The sequence below is a fragment of the Dermacentor andersoni genome, chromosome 1, assembly GCF_023375885.2.
Source record: "Dermacentor andersoni chromosome 1, qqDerAnde1_hic_scaffold, whole genome shotgun sequence".
NCBI lineage: Eukaryota > Metazoa > Arthropoda > Arachnida > Ixodida > Ixodidae > Dermacentor > Dermacentor andersoni.
Window position 1 is genome coordinate 65,998,483 of NC_092814.1, and position 26,524 is coordinate 66,025,006.

At 48.0% G+C, this 26,524-nt stretch overlaps 1 protein-coding gene across 10 annotated transcripts in view; it reads right to left on the reverse strand.

Annotated features, from left to right (window-relative positions):
- Positions 1-6,490: 6,490 nt before the first annotated feature.
- The window catches only part of Hr38 (Hormone receptor-like in 38), a 43,966-nt gene continuing 23,932 nt past the window's right edge, over positions 6,491-26,524 (reverse strand). For 5 of the 10 annotated variants that reach the window (XM_050193259.3, XM_055061571.1, XM_050193271.2 and 2 more), the window contains 8 exons: positions 18,914-19,227; positions 18,327-18,851; positions 13,744-13,918; positions 13,131-13,260; positions 12,177-12,337; positions 10,266-10,465; positions 9,508-9,686; positions 6,491-9,127 (listed from right to left, as the gene is read on the reverse strand). In XM_050193259.3, coding sequence (XP_050049216.1) covers positions 8,871-9,127; positions 9,508-9,686; positions 10,266-10,465; positions 12,177-12,337; positions 13,131-13,260; positions 13,744-13,918; positions 18,327-18,851; positions 18,914-19,227 — 1,941 coding nt within the window. In that variant the 3' untranslated portion in view covers positions 6,491-8,870. Of the gene's footprint in view, positions 9,128-9,507; positions 9,687-10,265; positions 10,466-12,176; positions 12,338-13,130; positions 13,261-13,743; positions 13,919-18,326; positions 18,852-18,913; positions 19,228-19,970; positions 20,130-26,524 lie in introns of those variants that run through there. The other 5 variants (XM_050193266.3, XM_050193269.3, XM_050193261.3 and 2 more) reach the window with 5 other exon arrangements.

Genomic DNA, 26,524 nt, shown 5'->3' on the forward strand with positions numbered 1-26,524 from the left:
CGTGCAGTGGTTGCCGAGAAAAACGAATTAACCTTTTACATGTATTTAGATAGGAGGGACTCTGGAGCACCTTCTGCTGGCCTGCCCTGCTCACCTGCAGCACCGGGGCCGACTTCTGCAGGAGTTCTCTCACCTGGGGCTCCCATGTTCAGGACAGGAAGACATCCTCTTCCCCAGTGGTAATCAGCTACCAGCCTTCCTAAGTGTCATCGAGTACCTCGACTCGTCGGGGCTCTCGGCGAGACTCTAGGAAATTTCCTCAAAGACGAATAGCCTAACGGCTATTCACCACCTCGGGCCTCCTGATAAGCCTCAACTTCGCTTTTGCTGGGCCACCTCCTATGGTCTATCACCAGTCCACTCCTCCGGTCGAAGCCACTGGGCCTTCCCGGCCGGGCTGCTCCGCTGCTGCCATGGCGACTCTCTACCTTTCTCCCTCCTTCTATCTCCTTCACTCCCATATCCATCCCCCTGCTGACGCTGAGCCGTGCTCCCGCAAGGGTTGCAGAAGTTAGTGCCAGCCTTTCCTCCTTTCCCTACAAGAACCACTTCTCCCTTTCTAGGAGCACCCGAGCTGAAGCCTTCCTCTTAAGCTTCGCCTTTTAGAGTGGAACGCAATAGCATTCAAAGACCCCTGACTGCTTCTCACGCTTCCCGTCAACTGCAGCCTATGTAACCGTAAAGTTTCCCAGGAAACGCTGGCGGCGAACGCTATGCACGAAGGCGGGCTTTTTAGTAGAAACCCGGCCTCTGCGGCGGAGGCGAGCGCCATCTGGACGCGTTACAAGGGACCGGGCGCGCCGCTCCGTGGCCTCCAAGATATTCGTGCGCCGGCGCGCGCTAATGACGGACGCTGTGGCCGGTCTATGGATTGCAGAAACACTGGAAAAAGGGTTTGTTTGAGTTACCGCGTAACAGAATTATGTTTTATCATATATTCAAATTGAAATACGACGCAATCGTGCCTGTAGGTTGTAAGTCGTACTTTACGATTTCCTACGTATTTCAGCTTGAAAAATTCAATTCAGTAACTTCCTTGCGCCACATGAGGGGCCTGAGTATGGGTGGTTCGAAATTCCTTTTGCCGAAATGACGCCCGACGCCGGACGCCGAGGCCGGATTTTCTGCGACGCGGGGCCCTTAACGTTCTCGCGTTAATGTTGTTACGGCGCATTTGGACAGGACCGCGCGCGCAAGAGGGAGACGAATAGGAAGTGCTAGTCTAGCACGGTTGAGAGCGTTGCGATACGATAGTGCATGAGCGCATTTACGTGGCTTTGTTTCATATTTGGCGGGCTTTCTTTAAACGCCGAAAAAAGAAATCACCACGCGGCATCTGCGTTGGCACAAAAAATTGCATCGGTTGTTTCTGAATCCCTTCTACAACGTAACGAAACGCACTTGGCCCTAAAGTGAATATAAACAAAATTGCATACTTGATCTTAGTTAATTAACTAATTAAGTGGAATATATAAATATACTCTAAGGAGCGCCACATGACGGCAAACCATATGTAGTTGGTTTCATTCAGCTGGGGTTAAGCACTTTTTTTACATTCTTGGTTAGGCTCCACCTACCAGTCCCCACGTGGTAGAGGCCCGCAGCTCTGCCCTAGGGCAAAGCTTCTCAGGACCTTGTCATTAAAGTTCTTTGTCTGTCTGTCTGTCTTGGTTCAAGTTACGTGAAACACCCTGTATAATTAGCATAACAGCAGACAAAAGATGTGGAAAAGAAGCAAGAAAAATGAAAAAAAAGGAAGAATAAGGTGGAAATTTATTGCTCAGCCTATATGTGGGTCAGTAACAATGACATTAGACTTTAGTTATCGTGAGAAAACGCGATCGAATGGAAAATATGGAACACTTAAAAGAACGCAAGATACCACTTAGGGCAGCACCAGCCGAAGAGGTGCCATTCAATGCATTACACAAAACTCAAACTTAAAACAGGTCAATTTAATAAATTATGGGGTTTTACGTGCAAAAATCACTTTCTGATTATGAGGCACGCCGTAGTGGAGGACTCCGGAAACTTCGACCATTTGGGGTTCTTTAACGTTCACCTAAATCTAAGTATACACAGGTGTTTTCGCATTTCGCCCCCATATCGAAATGCGGCCGCCGTGGCAGGCATTTGATCCCATGACCTTGTGCCATAAAACAGGTGGTCGCAAACATAAAACAATATGATATCATGCCGTCTTTATTATTATTATTATTATTATTATTATTATTATTATTAATTGGCATCCCCTTTGAAACGGGGCGGTGACAAATAGTCACCTAGCCTGACTGTGTTAATCAGGTATGCTATACATGCTTTTTATGTTAACATTTTCTATACATCTCCTTAATATTTTTTTACCTTCCTAAAAACTTCTATATTAACCTTGTACTGCTACCTATGCCTGTAACGGACGCGATCGTATAAATCTCTTTCTATCTTTTTTTCCACCAAAACTCCAAAGGTCTCTTGCTTATCTCTACTGCTGACGGTTGATGCTTCCGTCCTCTGGATGAATACCTTCGTATTCCATTACGATGTGCTAAGTGGTCTCGGGAAATTTGATGCAGCAGAAACGTGCTTCATCTGGTTGCGAATATTTGCTCCGGTATGTTTTTATGTTTAAGCAACCAGCTCGAGCCTGAAATAGCCTTTGTGTTATCGTATAGATTTTCCCTTCTAATTTCTTTCTTGTCGTTCTTGTAAATCTCCATGCTGTTTTTTTTTTGCTTCCACTATTTGGATCCAATTTACTTGCTATGTTTCTATCACATCCGCGAACTCTCTTCAGCGCCCTTTTCATGTAAACAACTTCCTTATCTATACTCACTAATTGTGACAACGACGTGAGTGAATGCTGTATTGATATGAATTGCCGTGCTACTCATCGGTGTCCAGAAATGATGCGCAGGGCTTACGTAAATGCCGCAATTTTGACGCAATGGACGCCGTTTGCTGCGTGTAATACTGCTAGCCTTATTTACACGAAAACTACAGGTGTGACTCGTACCTGGTGGTGAGTCAGGTGAGGTCATTACAACTCGCCACCTGCCGCGTGCAGACGAACACTATTTTAGCGCCGATAAAAACACGCTTCCTCTCCAATATACATATTATGACCGCCTGCACATTTGGATAGTCAGTTCTGCTATGAGAAAATTTGCGCTCTAACCAAAGGCACAAAGCTGCAGAGTGGGCCTTGTATATCGCAGCACGTCCTTTAAGATTTTTGTTGTTGTGGCCTTCAGAACATGACTGTTCGGCCAACCTGGGGGTAATGAACACACACACACACACACACACACACACACACACACACACACACACACACACACACACACACACACACACACACACACACACACACACACACACACGCACACGCACACGCACACGCACACGCACACACACACACACGCACACGCACACACACACACACACACACACACACACACACGCACACGCACACGCACACGCACACACGCACACACACACACACACACACACACGCGCACGCACGCACGCACGCACGCACGCACTTTGTTGCGTAACAGACGCACTAGGACAACATAGTTTTCATAATAAAAATTAAAGTACACCATAGTCGGCCCCATAGCAACGCAACCTTCCGGACGCTTCAGAGTGCTTTCGCAGAGCTGCCATCACGGCGTCATGCTGGTCATGCTGGCGGCGGATGTGGAACATCCGCCGCCATGGTTTGTAAGTGGTGGCGCTGTCTAACACTCCCAAGGTTAGTTCTGGCAGTAAAACATAAATACCCAAGAAAGTGGATGGGAAGACGGCGCCAGCGGTAGCTCAACTAGTTAGAGCATCGCACGCGTAATGCGAAGACGTGGAATCGCTCACCTTCTCCAGCAAGTTGTTTTTTTCATCCACCTTCATTGCCATTAATTTATCATTTCTTTAATTCAACTATTCTGTACAAGTAATTTCCCATATGTTATCATTGGTGTCTTTCTTTGTTGGCTTCTTATGCTATGATTAATAAGAATTGGGCCCCTCGGTTAATCCCCTTTAATCTCATCGAGGTATCTTCAGTGTTCAGATATCCTGACGACACCCAAGTCCAGTTTTTTCGTGGCATACTTTCAAAGTGGGCCGGATTAGCGTCCGAAACGTAGGATTGGCGGGTGTTTACCTGCATGGGCCGCTTGAGTATACCTTAGGTTCCTTCAATTTATATAGGTGATGGCAGAAACCATATGTGGATAGGCTGCTTTTGAATGCGCATTGGCTTGAAGAACGCAGATCACTGGCCGCGCTGAAGATATCTTTTAACCGCCGAACGTCTTTAACTAGGTTATCGTTCCATTTGATCTGTTCTTGTATTGCGATAATGAGGCGATTAACCTTGCGAGACGCCTGCCCACAGTGCGCCGACAACTTTCCACCCTGAAGTCAGAGAAAAAACCTCAGCTTGCATGACATATTGTGTTGGACCAGTCACGCACATTCGCCTTCACAATGAAACTGCGAGACTAAGAGTTTTAGGCTAGAGAAACGACCACATGCCAACTTCGTACGTGGTATGCCCCACACCAGGTCTGGCTTTTCAAGATGAGAGACTTTCGCTCTACATTATACATTATATGTATACTAAAGAAGTATATTAAGCTGGATTCCAAAGTGACGCCCCTACAATAACAAGACCATGTCTTACCCTGAGCAGAGACTTGGTAACCCTCAAATTATGCAAAAAGAAAACACAGCTTTGATGTTCCCCTATACCAGCTTCCCGTGACGTCACATATTTGGCAGCGTATGCGTGGGACAAACATTGCTTACTAATAAACGAGGATTACGACCCAATGTAACGGCACAAAAGAGCAAACCTAGCAAATTTTGACAAGTTTCACACCACATTAACGCCCCAAGTACGCTAAAATATTTAACATTATTCTCGTGTATTTGACCGTAACGTCACGCTGATGGAAACGGTGTTGCAGTTTGGGCTGCCTATGAACTAAACGACCCGACCGGGAACATTTTTTTTGTTGCCATCTCTCAATGCGAACAGATCTTTTTTGGGATACATTATTTCCTCTTTCTCTTTTGTGTGTGTGAACCATGGACTTCTAGTTAATAAATATACATCCTTGTTATTTGTGAGGTATGTAGTAGTCGGCTGCAAATTTTCACCTAGGGTTTGCGTGTCAAAAAAGATTTGACCTTTTCAACTGGTTAAAGCACCAAAGAAAGCAGAAAATCGACAATCCCGGAGGTCTAGTTTTTCCTCTTTCACCCTACAGCAAATGATTCAGTCCGATATGATGATTCTTACGCCGATGTTGGGCACTTTTATTATTCGTACTGTACTTATATATTTGTGAAAGTTATGCTCGGATAAAGCCATGTAATTTATCTGTGCACAAATCTATGGCGGACTGGAGTTCTTCTACATATTTTCAAGTTTTTATATGCTTACGACTTTCTCAACCTATATCTGGTCAGTTTTCCAATACGCAACAATGCAGTTACGCTGCATTGTATGAAGTTTGGATTTGTACATTCAGAGGTTTAGAGATTTTCTTAGTCATAATGCTAACTTGGCGAACTTTTCTTAATTCGGGCGATTCCCTATGAGGCATATGACAAATAAGGACATCGAATAAACGAACGCAGCCCTGTGTGGCGCAGGTACTGCAGTAGTGACTTTGCGCACTCGTCCGTTATCCAGTGGGGATGGTCTCCTGAAACATTAGGCTTGAGTTTGGCTTCCTTGAGTATCTTGTGCCCAATATTCCCAGTACTATGGCAAGCCACAGCAGGTGATGAGTTTCCGCCGTAGACACATGGGCCGGGCTCTTTGGATTGTCACTTGTGGATTCCCAGGCCCATGTGACTGCAGCTGTCAGGGTCACCCCAGCACCAAGCCTTTTAAGACACATTTCTTCCGCACGGGAAAGGTTGCGGGGAAGGAAGCAGACACACGGGGATATAAGTGCAAGTGTGCCCCGTCAGCGAATGGACTTGGAGGCGTAAAATTACTTGACGAATTGGCGAAGTAGGAATTGACACTTGGTGAATTACTTGATTAGACCATTTAGCTCTTCTTTTTCTTTTGTGTGAGCAAACAGTTTGACGCAAGGCCAACAAAGAATTTCAAGATGTAGCACCAATTTAACTGATGAGAATAGGCGGGGCTGGAAGCTCCGGCATAGGTTTCCGGCTGCTTCTTTAGTGTTGGAGCATAAAAACTCACAAAATGAGTTGCTGACACAAGAATGTGAAAATAAAAAAAAGCTGGCACTACAATTGTGTGGCCCACAATGTCTGAATCGTGCCTACATCAACTGTGTTCCCTGTATGTTTGGTCGTGGCAGGTTCTCGCGCTTTCTTCGTAAGCTTCGTAATAGCACACGCATCGTCATTTATTACGAGATGTATAGCGTCCTAACGCAATCGCTAAAATCCCCATCTCTTCACTAAAGTGTCGAGACGGAGAAGTAGTGACACATCAACGATCACAACAGCAACAAATTCTGTATTTCACTCACGTCTTTCAAGAAAAACAACAACAACAACATAAAAAGGGCGGTTGAAAGCACAAAGAGAACCGTGAACCATGTTACAGTCTTCTGGTCAGCACAGTATTTCTGGGATGGTGACGGAAACGAGTACTCCGGCAGATGCCCTCCCTAACGAACGGCAACAGAACGGACAACGACTCGAACGAACAGTGGTGGTGGACGACGGCGGGACCGCACGTCATGCAAGTTTGGTCGGTTTTGGGGGGCCGCAGGCGCGGTCCCAGGAGCCTCGCCGACGCAGACGCCGCCAAGGGCGAACATCCGGTATGTCACCCGCAACGCTAGTTCGGCTGCACGCCATATGCAGGTCGCTTTCTCCACGGGCCGAACGGAACGAGCCCCGTCACATATTCGCCTCGCTGGGACCCTTGGCGTGTTGCCGGCGGTGTGTGGGCTCGGCCGGTGCGACCTGCCGTGAGCGAGTCGCTCGCGGAGGCGAGGCGGGTTACGCTTGGGACGTGCTCGCAGGACCGCACCAGCGAGGCGGTGCGCGGACAGGATGGGGGTATTTGATACCGTTACCGCTGTACCGTTACCGTTCCCATCCAGGCCCCAAGTCGCGACACTATATACGGGCGTAGGCGGACTGGGCGTCTGTAAGGAGGGGCAACGGCAGGGGCAAGGCTAGAGCTAAGCGCCGCGCGCGCGCGACCGCCGCGGTGCTTTTGAAGCGTGAGCATCGGGCAGGGCGCAAGCACGGCGCGGACGACGCGAGACGCCGGACCTGTCTTGTGTACTTGCCTCGGGAATTCCGCGCGCAGCTCCCGTATCTTTTTGTACTATCGACATATATTGGTTCCCTAGACACCGAAACAGCCGCACTCTTCAACAACAATCTAAGTGAAAAACGTCGACAGATAAAAATAAAACTGTCTAAAGACTAGAGCAACCTTGACTTTAAGATGCCGGTGCCAAAAGCACGTGCCTGTTTGTCTGGTGGTTTTGATGTATGTATCTTATGTACACGCGTTGGTATATTATTTATATCTGTATATATATGCACATATATGCGCTCAAGCTCAAAGAAATGAACACTAAACATATTCGAGGAAATAAGCTGACATCGTGAGAGCCGATTGCAGGTCTGCGAAGAGACAGCGTGAAAGAAAGCAAAATGAAGGGCGCACAGAGGAAGCCAACGGCTTGTGGAATGTTTCGATACTCTCCGGGCGCCATCCACGAGAGCGCAGTAACTAAGTTGGTCTAGCCACGAAGTAGCGGGGAATGTTGCTGGAAGGCAGTGAGGGGTCTCGTGTGTGTATCGTGTCGCCGCGTCTGCTGTACAGAAAAATACGAAAGGCAGGCTCTTCTCTTTGTACATGACTTGTCAAGAGCGAGTACCCATGGCATTCTCTCTCGTTCTGCCTTTTTCTTCCTTTCCGGTGGGTCTGCGAGACCAGTTACCAACAAGTGCTAACCGACTGACCGCCGATCGTTTAATGGGCAGGACACCACAAGATGAAATAGAAAGCGAATACAGCATATCGAGCAAATAAGGGTACAGTACACGGAATACGGGCCGTCCGCTTCTGTGTACCGGGCAACACACATAACATTTGACTAGATCCAACAGCAAAATAGACTCGAGAAACATTTTTTCAACACGTGCGCCTTGGGGACCAGTATATCATGTACGGCGTGTATATAACGTATATGAATATATATCCCAAAAAGAAAGGGCGCTCAGCTTCAACATGTGCTCAATCTCGGAATACGCTTACTCGAAATGCGAACGAAACAGAGGGCGAGCTGGCTGACTAGAATGGGCTCTGCCGAAGGGACTAACGGTAGCGCGGCACGACGCCGGTCTAGCGGAGCACTGACGGCTCGTGTAAGTATGGAGGGCCCGGGCGGGCCTCTCTCTCTCTCTCGGGTGACGCAGGGTGTACGCAAATAAATAGCGCATGAGAGGTGATAGTGAGCCACATACAAAGGGGAATACACAAGTTCTAAAAATGTTCACGGGTGCGATGCAAACAAATGCCATACCACGGTGAGAGTGCGCGAGCGATAGGACTATGGCGTGCGCCGGCCACTTTTACGGAGCGTGGCTCTCGCGGTCGCCGGTCTAGTCCCCGGGTGCAGGACACGAACACACAAACGAAGCGCCGGAAGGGCGCGCGAGTGAGGAGGGTGGGATCACAAAGAAACGCCTCGACAAGACACACGAGAAAACGGACGACGCGACTGCTATCACAATCATTATTGTGAGACGGCCCCGGCCGGGTACCGAAGGCAGATTGACAACAACCACGCGGGACAAAACAAGAGGGGATGATCCGATGTGCGGAGGGCGAATGTTCGGGCGCACAGCCTTCAGAACGGCAGGCTGGAGACGAACATGTTCTCGATGACCGTCGGCGCGGGCACCAGGTCTTCGAGCTTCAAGTAGAAGATGCGTTGCAGGCCCTGTACGCTCAGGCTGCGCAAGTCCGGCAGCTTGGCCAGCAGTCGCGAGAAGTAGTGTGGCTTCTTCTGGGCCTCGCTGTTGTACGTCACGTGGTCCCTCAGCGACCCGATGATTTTCATCTGGAGCCGCTCCACCTTGGCACCGTCCTTGAGGCCGTGTCGCTCTGCGGCGCGGGAACGAAGCATGAGCTCACCGCCGTGCACACAGCGCAAAAGTGGAACAGCCTTGCACAACTACTCGCGATGACAGCACCCTGCCAATCCTTCTTACGCAGGAACCACATGCAGAATGAGGGGATGCAATCACTAAGGGATACGTCATACACGATCAGTGGCCAACAGTGAGCGCTCTGATCTTGACCTTTCAGACTGCCCCTTGTGTATTCATAAATTTCGCAATTGTTCCGCATAATCAGCTGGCTGTTGCTGATGTCTGATTAGACTCCCCCACTATTCGGCATACTGCGTAGCTGCTTCGACTCGAATGCTAGCATTTGCCGGTTAGCCTACGTGCGTGCAGAAACGGCCAAGAAGGTCAACTTACCAGTCACGAGCGTCAGTGCTGCGAGGCAGGCGAACGCAGATATGTCTATCTGCATGGCGTGCAGGCTTCTCGAGAACTCGAAGATGGCAGCCAACCATTCCCCGAAGATCCTCTCGCACTGAGTTCGGTGGAGGACGACGCCGTTACAGAAAGTGAACTCGTCATCTTCCTGCCTGATCCTGCACAGCGCGCAATTGAAAAAAGAACGAAAAGCTTGTAAATAAGTTGCAGATCTGCATCGAATTTTTTTTGCTCTTAAGATCACCTCGGCTTTAAACGGTTGTCGAATAACCAAGCATACCATGCTTTTTTACTAGAGGATACCACGGCTTGGACTGCAACGTTTAGAGGTTAATGGACGGGACGCTTGCTGTAAATTAAAAAAAAATGAAGACAGATACACCTAACAGTTGATAAGCTACCTCTAAGTCGGCCTTTCTTACTTACTGCAGGTGAAATGTCAAGAAATTTATTTCAGCGACAATCGTCTTCGTCATTGGCAAACTTAAAAATTCAACCAACATAAAACGTCAACGTGCTGTTTCACCTCTCTTTTTCACATACATCTGGTTTGAAATAGTTGGAGATGGCAGGTGAATTTTTATCTGTAATCATTACGACATTACGAAAAGTTTATTTAATATGTAAAGGCCAAAACAAGCGAAGCTAGGTCTATTGTTTTCCGTGTGAGATCCTGCAATGGTTACGCGCGTCCTGCTGAAGCGACGCCAGCCACGTGTCTCTTGTGGCATGCTTACCTGTATGCCAGTCGAAGGGCAAAAAGCTCGAGGCTAGCAGACTGGAAGAGAAGGTCCTGGTCGCTTTTCTCCAGTTCATTGAATCCCGGAATCTTTTCGGAGAACGTCTTGATGACGTCAACCGACGAGGTCAATAAATTGTAGAACTGCTGAACTTCAGCTGCAGTCCTGCGGCTTTCATCGACCGGCATCTCCTGGCACTGTAAAGGAGAGAAATAAAAGAAAGAGCCCTTAGAGGTCACGAAAAGGTGCGCAGAAAACGCGACACTGTCCTTGCCCAGGAAGAAGTGAAGTTCTTGACCAAGGTTTCGCTTTAGAGCCTTCACGCCGAAGGAAGCTGGCATGAGCACTTGGGGCTTAGGTACTTTTGATTACGACAACTATTGTGCATGCTTTGACAAAACCGAAGATTATAGTACAAACTGAAAGTCACCTTAGGAAACAACTGAAGCATAAAAATGTAATTGTTACGAACGATCCACTGGCCCCTAACTATTAGGGCGATTTCACTTCTGACAGTTAAAGTTAAGCAGAATTGACATTTGGGTTGGTTGGTGAAAATTCATCTTTGACTAGAATGCTGCGCAGAAGGCGAGGGATATATTATAGAGAGACAGAGAGCGATAGAGAGAATGAAAGCAGTGGTGTGTCATCTTTTCTCATATATTAACCCTCGTTATCTGCACGCTGCTGTAGCCAAAGATGAGCTGTTCAAGCACGTGCGGAGGCTGAAAGTTTGTAGTGTGGCTGAAAATACTATCTCTCAAAGAACTAATAAGACAGAAACCGTTTATTACTACTACTACTAGTACTGCTACTACTACTACTACTACTACTACTACTACTACTACTACTACTACTACTACTACTACTACTACTACTACTACTACTACTACTACTTCCCTCCATGGTGGCTTAGCGGCTTTAGTGTTGCGCTGCTAAGCACGAGGACGCAGGATTGAATCCCGGCCGTGGCGTGCATTTCGATGGGGGCGAAATGCAGAAACGCCCGTGGTCCCGTGCTTTGGGGGCACGTTAAAGATCCCCAGGTCGACAAAATTAATTTGGAGTCCCGGACTACGGCGTGCCTTATAATAAAATCGTAGTTTTGGTACGGAAAACTCCAGAATTCGCACCTACTACTACAAACTAGTGGTCAGTAATAGTAAGTGGCTGCTGATTAAAATATGTAAATGAATGGGAAAGAAATTTCTCCTTAACTTATCTTAAATCTGTTGACAAAGCTATGTGATTTATTTTTGTATCATTTTCATCTTGTCAAGTTACGTTTCTTGCTTCGGTTTGCTGCTTCACATTCCTGTACCGTGAAGCATGCTGGTAAGTGCTGTTCTTGTATTATGTCTTAATCACTGAATTCCAAATCTTTTTTAAATAGATATGCACAACTTATTAAATTGAATCGTACACTATGCTTGTAAGTGCTGTTTTTATATTGTTAATCGCTGTAATGCCAAATCTCTATCTTTTTTCTTTTACATAGATCTGTACAAATTAAGTAGCCTGTATTTAGAAGGAACATGGGCCTTTGTCAAGCCGCACTCTTTCGGCTTTTTGCCCATTTTCCTGACATTGTTTAATAATGATGTCGAATAAATCTGTCTGTCTGCTCGCCACACTGTAACTGTCTAGCTCGACACCTAAACAGCGGCGATCAGAGGGAAGATGAGCTATTGGATCACTGGACAGGTACAGAGACAGCACCGCTGAAGAGATGGAAAAAAGGGATCAGAAAAGGCGATTTAGCGTCGATTTCGAATTGAGACCGACTCTCGATTTTTCTTTCTTTTTTCTTGCACGTACGCGAGCGCCTTTTGGCCTTCAGCTGTTCCAGCCTCCATGGAATACAGGCCGCGCGCTAACGATCGTCAGCAGCAGCGAAGGAAGGCTTACCAACGAGTAATCCCTGTTGGCGAGATCTGGAGAGGTGTCCACGTGGGCCCTGACCAGTGCCGTGATGAGGCTGACCGGCGGCGATGGCGGGGACTCCTGGGGACTCTTGGGCTTCGAAGGCAACCTGCCCCGTCGTCCCTTAAGGCTGTCCGTCCGCACAACTGAAAGAGGCGCAGCATGTGAACGTCCGATCGTGAACGAAACACGCCAGCTAGGCCAGCATACAAGATTTCCACGAGAAACCGAAAGGATCAGCAATGTGATGCTATTCATATTGTACGCATGCATTACAGGGTCTCACAATTCTGACTTGCGTTCTGTACAGCCTCGAAAGAAAGCAGTTTTTAAGGATTCCACAACATATTTCCCACGTTACATGAACCTCGTTACATGCCCCTTTAATGACGGCTTATCGCTTCCCCTGCCCAAAATGACTAACACAAAATACTAAAGATAGTGAAATAAATGCAGCAAGTTATCACGGTGGGTGGCGTGTTGTTGTTGTCTGTGATAGCGATAAAGTTCGGGCCAAAAAGGGGGTTTAACGACCGCTACTAGGTACGAACACATTTGAAATGCTGGGAATAAAGATATTAGTTTTTCATTTGCGTAGATACTACTGCAGCACCAGTACATATCTTTGTAAATGGGGAAGGGATACTCATACAAAATAAAACACGGATAATAAATCGGGAAAGTATAAATATATTTTGAAAGGGAGATAGAACGGCAGTAATATAGATTTAGGGGCTAGTGATTACTCCATAGAAAGGACTTGCATATTAATTTTTTGACAAAAATTGTCACACGGCACAGCAGTCAACAACATTACTTAGGGCGGAGGATATTATTAATTTGCGGGCTGCAAAGCGTGTTAGCACTTGTTCTTGTGGTTTAACGCAACGAAGTAACGCCACTTTAATTGAGCTGAAACTAAGGAAAATTGCCGCTTACCTTCTTTGACCATTCCGACAGCGAGACATTTCTGAAACCTGCAGAACTGGCAGCGGTTTCTTCTCCTCTTGTCGACTGGACAGTCTCTGTTAGCAAGGCACACATATTTGGCTCCTTTTTGAACTGTCCTCTGCACAAAAGAGATAATTAAAATAAGAAAATGAAATTTGAAGATGAAGGAAAGAGCGCAAAGAATAGGACGAAATGGAGCGTAGACAAACACAGCGCTACAATATTGCATTATTGGAATTTAAGAAATTATGACGCCGAACGGGCCATTAATTAAGTAATTATTAATGTCATTTAATTACGTAAGAACAAATGCGATTGTTTATTCCTAAATTAGATGACTAAATCATGGCTACATTTCGGATCGTGCTCAATTAGAGTGAAAGTACTCCTACACCGCCGGGTTGCACGAGAGCTCTCGGAAATAGAGCCAAGCATGGGAAAAGCAGTTACTCTCCGATAAAGGAGTTGCCAGCGCTACGCCTTTCTCTCGGTGCGTCAAAACGTTCGGAATGCTTAACAGTCCAAGATGGTGGAACTGCTTTTTGTGAGCGTCGTCTGTACCGCGGTAGATCGCTGTCGGCACGTGTTCGTAGAACCGTACCTTGAAGAATCCCTTGCAGCCCTCGCAGGTTCTGACGCCGTAGTGCTGGCAGGCGGCGTTGTCGCCACACACGGCACACAGCTGGTAGGACGGGGTGGCGGGCGGAGGCGACGAGGCCGCGCTCGATCCCGACGCCGGGGGCGTTCCGGGAGCCGACGGCGGGGCCAACCGTCCACTGCGCACGGGGCACACGTCCATCAATCAATGCGGACACAGCCACGCATCGAAGGACTCTGACCAGAAGATAACGAACCCTCCCGTCTAAATCCCGGCTCCCTTTTATTTTCCCCATGCTTTCCTAAACTGAAATGTCATTGCAGGTAACGCAGCACAACATAGAAATCTTGACACCACCCCATTTTTTTCTCCTTCTGCTCTTTCAAAAACGCAAGTTCTTTATGGGAAGTAGTCTCTGTTAGCTGCAAGAATAAATACGCATGATATCATAAACGAAGAACATAACTTGTGCGAATGTCATGGATGGTCCAGTTGTGATCATAATATACGAAGAAATCGCCTTCGTCTCGCCTGAGAAGTGCTAGAACCTCCAAGCTCTTTGCACTTCGTAGAAGCGAATTTTGGGCGCCCCTGTGTGTTTCTGCGCATGCCTTGAAATGTCGAAGGCACTGTAGGTTTGACAGTTTCAGAAAGCATTGTGCTAATAAGAAAATTATAAATTTAATGGCTAGCGTAAATATTGATCCGTAATTTGGTCCTGCTCACTAGAGTCTACGACGAAGATCTGCATATGCAGTGACCTGCATTTTTATTCCAGTAGCATCAAAAAGAAACAAAAAAGGAAGAAATTTGTTCTTACTGCTGCTTTGCTATCGTTTAAGTTTTGCCAGGAAGGATTCTAAAGCAAATAACTGTCCTCAATGACAAAACACAGCATGGCTATGCAAGTAGCCGCACATTTTAGAACCAGACGAGGCAATTAGCAGCTTGCAGTTTATTAGAGCATGGTAGTTATTTTAAATACTATATAGAAGTAAACTCTGTGAGTAAACTCTGGTTTCAGAAGAAGACATACTTCGGACCCGTTGACTTGCGAAGAGAAACAAACACAGTTATACGAACATGCAAGCCAGAGAACGACTCTCAGCAGCAAGAAATTAAGCCGCCCAAATCCTGCCACGTGGAATGTACAGTAAAGTAGGAACGACGCATCAGGACAGCCGGTACTGACTTCGATCTTTGTGTGTAAAAGGAAGTGCACGACAACGACATGAAGCATGAAGGGGTTGTGCCAGAGGTAGCACGGAATCGACAGTCCCTTTGCCGAGATATAAACACTTGTTCGATGGTGAGTAGATTGCAATGCTCTTACCGCTTACTTGACACAGAAAGGTAATAGGAAAAATACAACTGCCTTATGTCTGTAGAGGCGTTCTGACGACCACAGCTATACTACTGCGACGTACCAGCCTATCTCCGAGGCTATAAAACCCGGCAGCGTATGGCGTTTGTTTTTCTACACTTCTAATACCATAGGAACTCGGCCAAACAATGCTCGAAATGACCGCCATAGGAAGTGACGTACACTGCATCACAATGACAGAAATATCTGGTAATATGGGCGGTTTGCTTCGTGCATATTTCACCTAAAAGGCGCCACCGAGCGTATCCATACCCTATGGTTACAAAAATAAGCGAACAAATACTACGAACAGCTGCTTGTCTAGTCTGTTACTGGTGTGGCGCTAGTTAATAATCCCCTGAATTCTGAGGAGGGTAGCTTTTCGAATATTGCTCCAGTGAACTGACCAGTCAAGTAATTTGACGAGTTCTTAGTGTTCCAGGCTGCAGAAAAAAAAAAATCGTACTCCTTCCACCATCCCATGATAAAAGTATCGCAGTTATATTTTAAGTAATGGTATCTTCCATGAGAACGTTATATTCATATACTAGTGTGGATGACGTCACAGCAGGAGAAAGAGGACGTCGCTTCTCGGCGCTTTCGTCTTTCTCCTCAGAGTTGTTTCGCCATCCAGTAGCTGCTCCCTCACCATAGCGATGAGAGTGAGGGCACGTTTTTTTTTTTTCCAGCGAAAGCAGACGGCTGCCGTGCACGGATAAGAATGTGACCTTATCAAAATGCGATCACAAAAAGTTGTGCTCGTCACAAGCTGTCCGATGCTGACATAGGGGAACTGACGCACTAACTCGGTTGTTTTTAGCTCTACAGAAAGAAAAGAAAAAGACGTTCTACACGGTTAGGTTTGCTTGTTGTTCGCGCATCAGCTAAAGCACTAACTACTAGCAAAAGAGCTGAGGAATGAGAATAAGCGCACACGTCAAGGGATTAGTCCGCGATAGCCCTTCCGCCGCTCTCTTTTATGGCAATTCCTGAGAACATGCATGCCGAATCCGATTGATTTATTCGGACAGGATTTATAGGAAATGATCTAGATGGAGTGATTTTAGGAGAAAATATTAAAGTGAACTGAATGCGACCCAGTGACTGAGGACGGACGGAGTTTTGTCAGAGCGACAAAAAGCTGGGAACATTGGTCGGAATTCATGGCACTGAAAGGCAGGCGTGCAAAACAAGAACATAAGAAGAACAGGAAAGACGTTTACACTTTGCTGCTCGTTCCTGTGTCCGTACGCCTACCTTCGCGTACCATGAGTTTTCTTTTAGTGTTCGGAAGCCTGAGATTGGTGGCGCACTTATTACTGGTTACCTTCTCCTATATACATGAGACAACCTTGTGGATTCGCTACATTCGCTATATAGCCTGCTCGCGCAGGGTATGTTTGTTAACGGTCATGCTTTAATTTCCAACGGTGCGGTGCTCATGGCCGTTTTATGAACGCTGAACTGCGGCCGCCTCGCAATTCTGACGAGGACCGGATGCGTCACGGTACACAAACTGTGCAATGGAAGACGATCATATATGGTGACCTGACAACGAAAGTAATATATTTCTTCTTTCTGTCGCCACTGCCCGGGCTCATAACTGAAATTCAAATTTTTACACCGCAGTTTCTCATCTGTAGAAAAAATATTAAAAACAATAGCGACGTGAACACAAGCGCCGTACACATCAATTTTAGGGCAGAAGAGCAAAGTCAACGAGCTGCTTTTTGCAAAGAGTTCGAGCAATACGGAATTAGTGATCCGTAATTCGGGTTAAGCGAGGATTGAAATAGTCTTGATGCACTATTTTAAACGTTTTTTGTCACTGATATTTTACATTTCACAGAACCTTACTGCACTGCTGTGGAACTGCGCAATACAGAGTCCACAAATTAGTGCTTTGAGAAAAGTAAGTGGGCTCGGATCAGGCCACTGATATGAATACGTTTTCGAAGGGCTGCGCGGAAGGCGGGCTGCGGCAGCTGCCACGCAAAGCCCCAATAGCGCCACGAATAAGGCTTTCTTTGGTGACCAGGTCAAATGATTGACTTCATTGGTAAATGCAGTTTAACAGAACTCTCCACCCCCACAAATGTCGACACACCATCAACAGTGATGAAGAGGTTTGTATGTAGCACACGTCAAGTCGAGAGTGCCTTTGACGCCCAGCGAACAATCGAGAGGCGCCGTTGGGCACTCTTCTGTGTCATGTTACCGAGAAAAAAAAAGACAACTAGCGCAAACGCAGACTTGCTTGCAAAATAACAGTATAGATCTGTCTGTCGTCACTGTCCAATCGGCTATTCATCATTTTTTTCTCGAACCAGCTGCACACAATGCGCCACCGTCCGAGCCACAGAAACCAGACTCCGCTGTGCGCCGCTGTTTACGGCGTGTAGTATCGCTTCGGCCTTGCGCTTGACTTTATACAGCGGTACCAGAGTATGCGAAGAAGGATGCATTTAGCTGCCGAGAGATAATGTTTTCGGCATTGTCTTCACCACAGAATCACAGCGCACCAATTCAGGATGGATTTCTGCCCGCACAGGAGAAAGTGTGCATGCGCGTTCCCAGTAAACTCCTGTGGCGCAGCGCCTAAAATTTGATGTGTGCATGAAAAACGGCAGCGTAAATTCCTGCACTCGCTTTACCTGAACGATGAGCAAGTTTTTGTCTCAAAAGTCTCGAGGCGCCGAAGTAATCTTGATGGCGCAGCAGCCATCTCTTATTAAAATGCGCTAGTTCAGCGGTTCCCAACAGGATAGGAAAAGACAGGGGGCACATACTGTGAGAGTCCGGAAACACACATTACATTACTCCACAAGGCGAACTGCGGACGTACGACAGAAAATGACATTTAGTGCGGCACTTTGCTTCCTGAAACAACGGTATTAATGATGCATAGAGACGACAGAGAGCACTGAAAACGTTAACTGGCCACTCCAGAACGGCATGCGACACTAAGACCATTTAAAAGCGCCGGGTAAAATAGGCATTCGATAAAATCAAAATTTATCTGTATAAAGAAAGCATCCACAGTTTGCTGGCGCGTCTGAGTTGCCTACCTAGTAAAAAACAAGTGCGTTCTTACTCCTAGCGCTCTGGCACATTAGAGCCCACAGCATAGCTTTTGAAGGACTGTGCACTGTTTTACCACAATGTTAAAGCGGTTTCGAGCAGCAAGTGAAACATGATGCGGGGGCACTAAAGCCAGACTTACCCTGGCTCGCTGGTAGCGGCAGCGGCAGCCTTGAGGAGCGCCGGCTTGCGGGCCTGCGGCCACGTGCCCCCAGGGCTGGGCAGTGGCGGCGTCAGGTCGCCTGGGAACGATGCGAGGGAGGACGAGGAACCGGCCGAAACGAGGCTGAAGCTGGAGCTTTCTGAAGGTCCCGGGAACACGAGTCCCTTCTGGAACACGGGTGGCGACGGGTGAAGGTAGCCCGAGAAGCCGGCTTTAGCATGTTCCTGCTCAGCCTGATACTGCACATAGCAGCTTGAGCTCTGGTACGACGGCGGTTCTGTCTTGTAGAACTCCTGGGATGGGCCAGCCATTGGCTGCGGCGGCGGAGGTGGCGGCGTGAACGGTGGCCGATAGCTGGTGGACGCGTGAGGCTTAGGAGAGAAGCCGCCCACGGACACCTGGTAGGCCTCAGGGCTACCGGCCTCAGCCGGCAGCTCGGTGTCCGAGCGCAGCTCTTCGAACTTGAAGGAAAACACGCCGGAGTGTGTGATGTCCCGCCTGTACCTGGAAGCAAGGGGTTTTTGATGAAGAGTCTGGCTGGTGCAAAAGCGGCGCGCACAACCCACCTGGGCGAGTACGTCTCCTCGAAGCTGGGCAGGGCCGAGGGGTTTGCAGGTGAAATGCTCAAGGGAGTCAAAGGTGTCGGCTGCTCGGTGAGGGAAGGACTGCTGACCACCGGGAAGCCCGACTGGAACATCTCCTGGTAAGAGGAGACTTCTCTCACGGTGCTGCCGAATACCTCAGAAGGAATCTGCGCTCCCACTAAATCGAGACCGGGGAGCTTGAGCTCCTCGCTCAGCGATAACGATTCCTCGGCTGTGAACGAGGATGAGAGGTAGTCGGCGTGTAAGAGGCTGCTCGTGGAAGTTAACGCCGCGCTCTGCAAACGAACAGCGGACGATCCAATGTGAGTCCGCCGGCAACGCAATGCGGCCCCCCACCCCAACTCCGCACAGGCCGGGCTCAGTGCAGGCCTCGGCCGAGCCCGGCCCGTGCGCTTTTTTCCCGCGCTTGCAATGGGCGCTGCTCGAAAGCAACCCACGAAGCCAATGGCTCTGCCGCGAAACGCGCACGGGGAAGGCGAATTTGGTTGGAGAGTCTACGAGCAGCTCCCGGAAACATTGCAGAGCGGCCGCTGCGGAGAAGAGGGCCAGTGGGCTCCCTTCTCCGCAGCGCTTCCAACATAGTACGGCACTTCATGGTACGCTCCACATGACTCTGGCAATAATGTGCGAGCACATACTTCAATATCGCAACTCAAGATCACACTGAACGCCGGTATGCATGCGCAGGAAGCACGAAATACAACTGCTTAATCACGCAGCTTACCCAATGCAAGTGATCCACAATCATACAAATCGCATTCAGCACATAAAAAATTGCATGAAATACGCCGAGAAACAAGGGAGAGCGAGCGAAATACACAAAGTATAATGGCGCGAGACCCCCCGCGTCGTCAGCCGTGCCTCCTCAACAGCTCAATAGCTAAGAGCTCGATGAAAACGAATGAACGGCTGGCAGGCGAATGTCGGACTGCGCGCGCGGCCAGTGGCCGAGTGGATACGTGGCAGTCGCGCGGGTCCGATCGCCGCCACCCCATGACTGGTGGTTCTGGAGCCTTACGTGAGCTCTGCGTACGAGACCGTGCCAGGCGCCTTGGATGCTAAGAGCCGCGTCCAATTCCATCCGCGGCAGTCTGTCTTCGCAATGAACACGAGTGCAGCCGTGGGTTGCATATAATCGGTCGCGTCAAGGATTACATGTCCAGTGGTGATGCGCGGTTCGCAGGTGCCAGAGACAATGACGAGAGCATGTCATGACGAGGAAAGAGGGCTAGAAGGGAAGGGCGCGCGGTGGGGGAGAGCATGTCCACAGGCAAGGGCGCGAGCACAGCGAGCGATCCGCTAAAGGCTAGACGTGGTCAGGGCGAGCAGCAGCAGGTGCTGGGCGTGCACACGCCCGACTCTGTACGTCACGCGGAGACCAACGTCAACGGCGCCAATGGGGTGCCATCCGCCTCCCCCGGCACTTGCTTCCGTGGGGAGAGAGCGCTCCGTGTCCACTCAGCAGCGCGCTACGCACCCTCGCCGCATGCGCGCGAAATGACACTGACACGAGGTCGAGGCACTTCATCCTTAGGGATCGGGCCACGCGTCTCCTCGGCGTGTCATCTGCGCGCAGCCGCTGCTGCCGCAAGGCGAACGCGTAGCGCCTTGGACGACATCCGTCTCCCGTAGCGCGCGTCCGCATTAAACACGACAGTCGCCATTGTTGGTTGGTGTGGAACAGCGGTACACCAATGCAAATTACGCGTGTGACGCCGTAATGGTCAGCGGAAACAGTAATCAGAGGGAGAGCGGGACGCCGAGAACCGGAGTGTATATGCACACAGGTTCAACGGAAACATCGAAAACTGGCTATCCAAGCTTGCTGAACCTTTTTCCGCTCAGCTGCGACCTCCGGATACCATTCCGCGCCATCTGATAGGTACACCCGGCGCGGCCGATCGCCCGCTCACTTCCTTTTGATCTGACTCTTTTGCGATTCCTCGAGAAGTGAGGGCACGCTTCGTGTACGCCCCTAGAGCGCCACGCCTATATGTTCCTCCGCCGAGGCAGGTCTCGAGTGGGGAGCGCGTATCTAAAGAGACACTCAGTCTTGTCGAGTGCTTCATGTTCACACGACCGAAGGCTTTTAGATGGTTTTAAGTGTGATGCAAGCGAGTCCAGAACCAGCGTTCTCCCCTGAACCGCGAATATTAGCGGCCACTTGGAGCAGTAATGAATGAGACAAGATATGAACACTGTCTGGAACAAAGCGCCCGCGGAAACCACAAGCACTTCGAGGTTTCCACCCTTCGTCGCCAAACGCGTTATTGTATGTGTCTGTCAATATGACACTGTTCCACGAGAGACGCTACAAGAAGCGATGGCTGGACACGATTTACAGTAAGTATTGACAGACAGCGCAGGTATTTTCGTGTAGATACGAACCGATATATGCGTGTATACGAACCCATGTGGCCGAAGTATACAAATCTACAGCTTCAAAGATTACTTTTGCTACCAGTATATTGGTACATCGTGTCCAGAAGTAGGAGACGTGCACAAACACTCAGCTTCAGTGCGCACTACACTCTTTTGTTAGAGAAAGAGATGAAAGAAAAAGCAAGCCCATCCATGTACTGGTATTATGCAAGCGCTACGTACGCAGCAACGCAGCAGGATGTGATAAGGGAGAAATAAATAAGAAAAAGTCAGAGATTAACAGAATGAGGACAACGATCGGCGAACAGACTTAATATAACGCTTTAGGATTTTTTTGCAGAAACTATAGCAAAGAACCTCAAAAATATGCAGACGACGAAACGCATTTATGCTTCTTGGTACATTGTTCAGTTAGTTGCTAGCCTACGGTTAAGGAGGAGGAAGTGGAAAGAAAGAGAGAAGGCAGAGATGTTAACCAGAAATACGTCTGGTTAGCTACCCTACTCTGGGGGACGGGAAAGAGGGAATATAAAGACGATAAAGAGAGAGGGAGGGGGGAGGCCAGGAAAGGCGCGGTGGGCTCGCGCACGCGGATGGCCCGAGCAAGTCACAGGCGTTCACATAGGCCAATCGCCCTCGTTAAGAAACCTGAACAGAATCATTAACTCGACCATCGGCATTTCAGAGCATGAACGTGAAATTTTCGGTCGATGGCTCCCGGGTAACTGAAGGGAAAGAGACACGACAAACAACGTCCGGTCTATACGTGTACTCTCAGCTTGCGGACAGAGCGGCCACCGTACGCAGTATGAAGGCCTGTTGGAACAGACGTGCACGCGTAAAGCATGGCTCCGGAATCATGAAAATTTTTGTACATTCTGGCTTCGGCAAACTTGAGTGAAGTGTATTCGTTATTTTCCCGTCTCATCAGACTTTCAATTGGTTTTGGTGTTTGTGGTTGAGATGATGTTATAGGCCGCCCAAGCATGACGAGCTAGGTCGAAAATGACTCCACCACAAAAGTGACTTATCAAGCTCCCAGCAAACCGATGTCACGCAGAAATGCAAGCGCAAGACGCCGCACATTTAGCTGCCTCGAGCCTTTTTCCAGCGTGTATCCATTACCTTTTAGTATTTCATCTGTGCTCCCGTTTGGTAGATATTTGAGCTCTGCGCTGCAAGTGAATTTTTCGCTATGGCAGTCGTGGCTCCTGTGTCATTGATAAGTGCCAAAAAAAGAAAGAAAAAAAAAGAATGCCAATTACAAGGTGAACAAACCGAGCAAGCAGAGGACTCCCGCTAAGAGTGGCACGCGAATCTCTGCTTGAGTCTGCGGATTAATGAAATCGCAGGCGCTGCACGACGCGACACCATATCAGTCTTAAACGCGCATTTAACTGTACAGGTCTACACGAAGTTGTAAAGTGTGCACACCTGGACGCTGTTCTCTATGTCCTCCATTGCCCCCTGCTTCGATTGATGGACGTGAGCGCTGCGATGTGCCAGCTAAGAACGCGGCGCTGATTGCAGCAAAGGCATCTCCTATCTGCGCTGCAATTTCGGTGCCACATGTGAATGCGCTGATAAGCTGGTACGGCTATGGCACTGAAATGAATGCAGGCCACCTTCACAGGATAACTCATTACGCCTGTGTGTGGTTGAACACCAGCAAGGTGTGTGACAGGGCGAGTGTATATGCTCTCGCTCACTATATATATATATATATATATATATATATATATATATATATATATATATATATATATATATATATATATATATTCTTAATGAGTTTATTTTGATGAGAGCAATAAACGTGGCAAGCAAGCTAGAAACCATACAACAACATGGTAAACGTTCCTTGGCCCTCACTGAATGATATTTAAACAGGAATTTCGCGTCTAAAACCCCAATGGCTCGAAACTGTTCGATTCGGTAAACTGTTGCCTTTATTGATCAAGGGAATTGAACCGTCATGCCCATGCGCTTTTACACTCACAGAGGCAAATTGGGAGATTGCTTAACCGTCTACAAATGATTTCCAGCTTGACACAAATTGCACTGAACAAATACAGGGTCTCATTAAGGCTTGATAATGACAAATCGAGCTGAGCAAGCCTTTCCCAGGTCTCCATAATTCTTCAAGTTTGACCGTAAAAACTCTGCTATCGTTTACTATCTCCTAATGTCTACTCTTAAAGGGTAGGGCAACAACTAAACATTACTGCATTGTTAGCCTTCGTGGTCTTTCGTACGCGCTCAACGTGCTCCATTATGTTGATCTCCCAACGCCACGTCGCATTTGTAGCAGCAGAACGCATTAAATGGAACGCTGCATGGTTGTAACGTCGTAAGAAAATTTGATGGGAATACGCGTAAGAAAGATAAGCTATATTAAGAATATTACCTCTTCTGAAACAATCCCGTATTTGAAATTCTTCTGAAACAATGTACAAATAACCAAACAACCTTAATACGGGCAACGCTGACGGCAATGTTTGCATGTTCGTCAAACAGGTTACCCAGGCTGAACACGAGCAATATGCAGGAAATGCTTGAGATTCAACGCTTCGAGTTTCAGTCTGATTATTTCGGATGTCACTATACCTGTGCTTATCTACGAGAACCCTGCTTCTTACTTTTAGTTTCTTTGGTTTTTCTTTGTACTAGTGCATTGGCTAGGTGTTCTCATATCCACTGTGGTGTCGTCATACAAGTTCATGTACGCGGCTTTCATTCAGCACTGGTTAATACAGTACTGTTATGTCTACTGATCTTAATGGATCACCAACGAGCCCAAATAGCCACATTAATGGTTAATCCTCATTTATCACTTGCCCACAATGACGCGTGAAAAGTGCGCAGACCAACTTCCACGCCGGAGTTTTTACGCTGCATAGAGTCGAGAGCAGCAAATAATTAGATGAAGTAATGATATTAAAAAGTTTTAGGTTCTAGGTGATACGGTTAAAGAGGAACTGGGGCGAACGAGCTCCTTTGTATTTGTCTTGTAGTTAACTTAATTAGACTGAGGACAATGGTCAGTACGCATATCCGCGTAAGCAATCATGCCTCTTTTGAGATCTAGCCTTATTTGGTGTTCATGGTGCTGAAAGTCATCCTGTGTTGTGATTGTGTGCGTATGATTGTGTGAGTATGTGTGCGTGTGTGTCTCTCTATCTTATCTCTCTTCCTCTCCCCCATCTCCCCCAATGACGAACGATCCCTACGATTGGAAAGCTTTGTGGATGCGGTACAAGTTTTGACCGCGAGGAACGTCGTGACGCGCAAACGGCCATGCTGTGCTGCTTTGGTCATGCATGGAAGGCTCCTGACCACAACGGGCCTTCTTGGGCGATGGATTAAGAAGTTTGGCTGATAGAGTATCCAGTGAAACTGGCCATTAATTCATGCTGGCGAAGGCCATGGCTTTCAACCGTGTACAGTCCCTTTGAATGCGGTGAAAACACCGTCCGACACGGGAGATGTGACAATCATGAGTAAAGCGAGAAGTGACATCAGCTGGGTCCCTCAAGGTGAAGGGCCCAGCTGGTCATAAACGCGGCGCATGGGGCACGAGGAAAGCTAAAGAAATCGCGCGTAGGTTGTCCCTGCTCAGGCGTGACCCGCAGAACAGCAGGTAACTCAGTGCGTGAGTAGGCAGCCCCAGTACAGGCACACCGAGCGGCGTTGACACGTTTCCCTTTCCTACGCTGGTCACAGTTGTAATTGAACACGACTATGCGCGTCCGTCAAAGCCACAGTGCGGCGCACTGCGACACATCAGATCACGATGGTAGGCAGCCACGCCTGTCGTAATAATAACAATAATAATAATAATAATAATAATAATAATAATAATAATAATAATAATAATAATAATAATAATAATAATAATAATAATAATAATAAAGCTGCTGCTGATGATGATCTGAAAGCACACAAAGCAGAGCCAGATTAAGACGCTTCTCGCACCAATGTGGAAAGGTTTCGCGGCTGCCAATGAATCTATCCTATTCTGTACACGTGCATTAGAATGACGTCACTCAATTTGAGGGGCGTATGCAAAAGTGTGTGAACCTATCGATATTGCGCTTAACAGGCAGCCAGAGCGAATGCTTCAACTTGCGTCTCTCAAGGGGAAAGGCGAAGTTCCAAGCAATGCACGAAGTTGGTTCGCCGGACAAACTTTTCCACGAAGAGGAACTCTACGGCCATAGAGATCTGGTGCGTGTAGTCGATCTTTATCACTCTTCATCGCATTTACCGCGACTGTGAGTCACAATGAAATACGCCCGCCTGCTGCTTAGCGCGTGCATCTATCTTGTATACTTTTGTAACTGTCGACTGCTCAGTTTCGTCGTAATACGGTGAATTTCAACTTTATCTTGCAATTCATGTGTGCAATATTCACAGTCGGCTATAAGACTGTCTTGCAACGCCAGAAGGGAAATGCCGTTGGCACGCTTTGACAAAGACTAACCGCTTGCTTGAAGCCTGTCAGCGAGTGTTTGGCAGGACCAACTCGAGCGGTCCTGATTCCCAAGTAGCGCTCAGTTCAAAGAACTGTTACATATATATATATATTCTTTTCTACTCTCCGAGAACTCTTGTTTAACGTCTGATTCGCGGAACGATTATTTGGTTAACGAGAAATGAAATTGTAACGAATGACTCTATTCTCTGACCCGAGACGAGGAACGTACGCGCTCACGTTCACGTTTAGACGTCTTCAAGGTTGCAAACCGAGTTATATGCGCGCCGCAGTTGGCGCGGATCATGCTTCGGCGAGTAGGTAGGTAAACAACCTCTGCTACAAGGACCGTATGCGCAAGCACGTGATGTATGTAGTCGCTTCTGCGACGACGCTCGCTAAATGCCACGAAAATGAGCGTTTGACGGACGTGCAAATATTTACCACGCCCGTCGAAAACGCATAACCACGTGAAAGGAGCCACAATTGAGCTATCAATCACAAGAAGGATACGAGTTGAGCGGTGGGAGCAATCCGAGGGAGTTAAGAGAAAGCGAGAGGGGGGGGGGGAGGGGAGTGATGAAAGCTGTTGTGAGTGGGTGGCGACAAATTCTAATTTCCCTGACGCATTAGTTGAGCGTCACCTGCGTGCAACACAGGTTCTTGGTATGTGCTTCCCCCTGCCGGCTTTGGCGAGCCCCGAGCTACGAGATCAC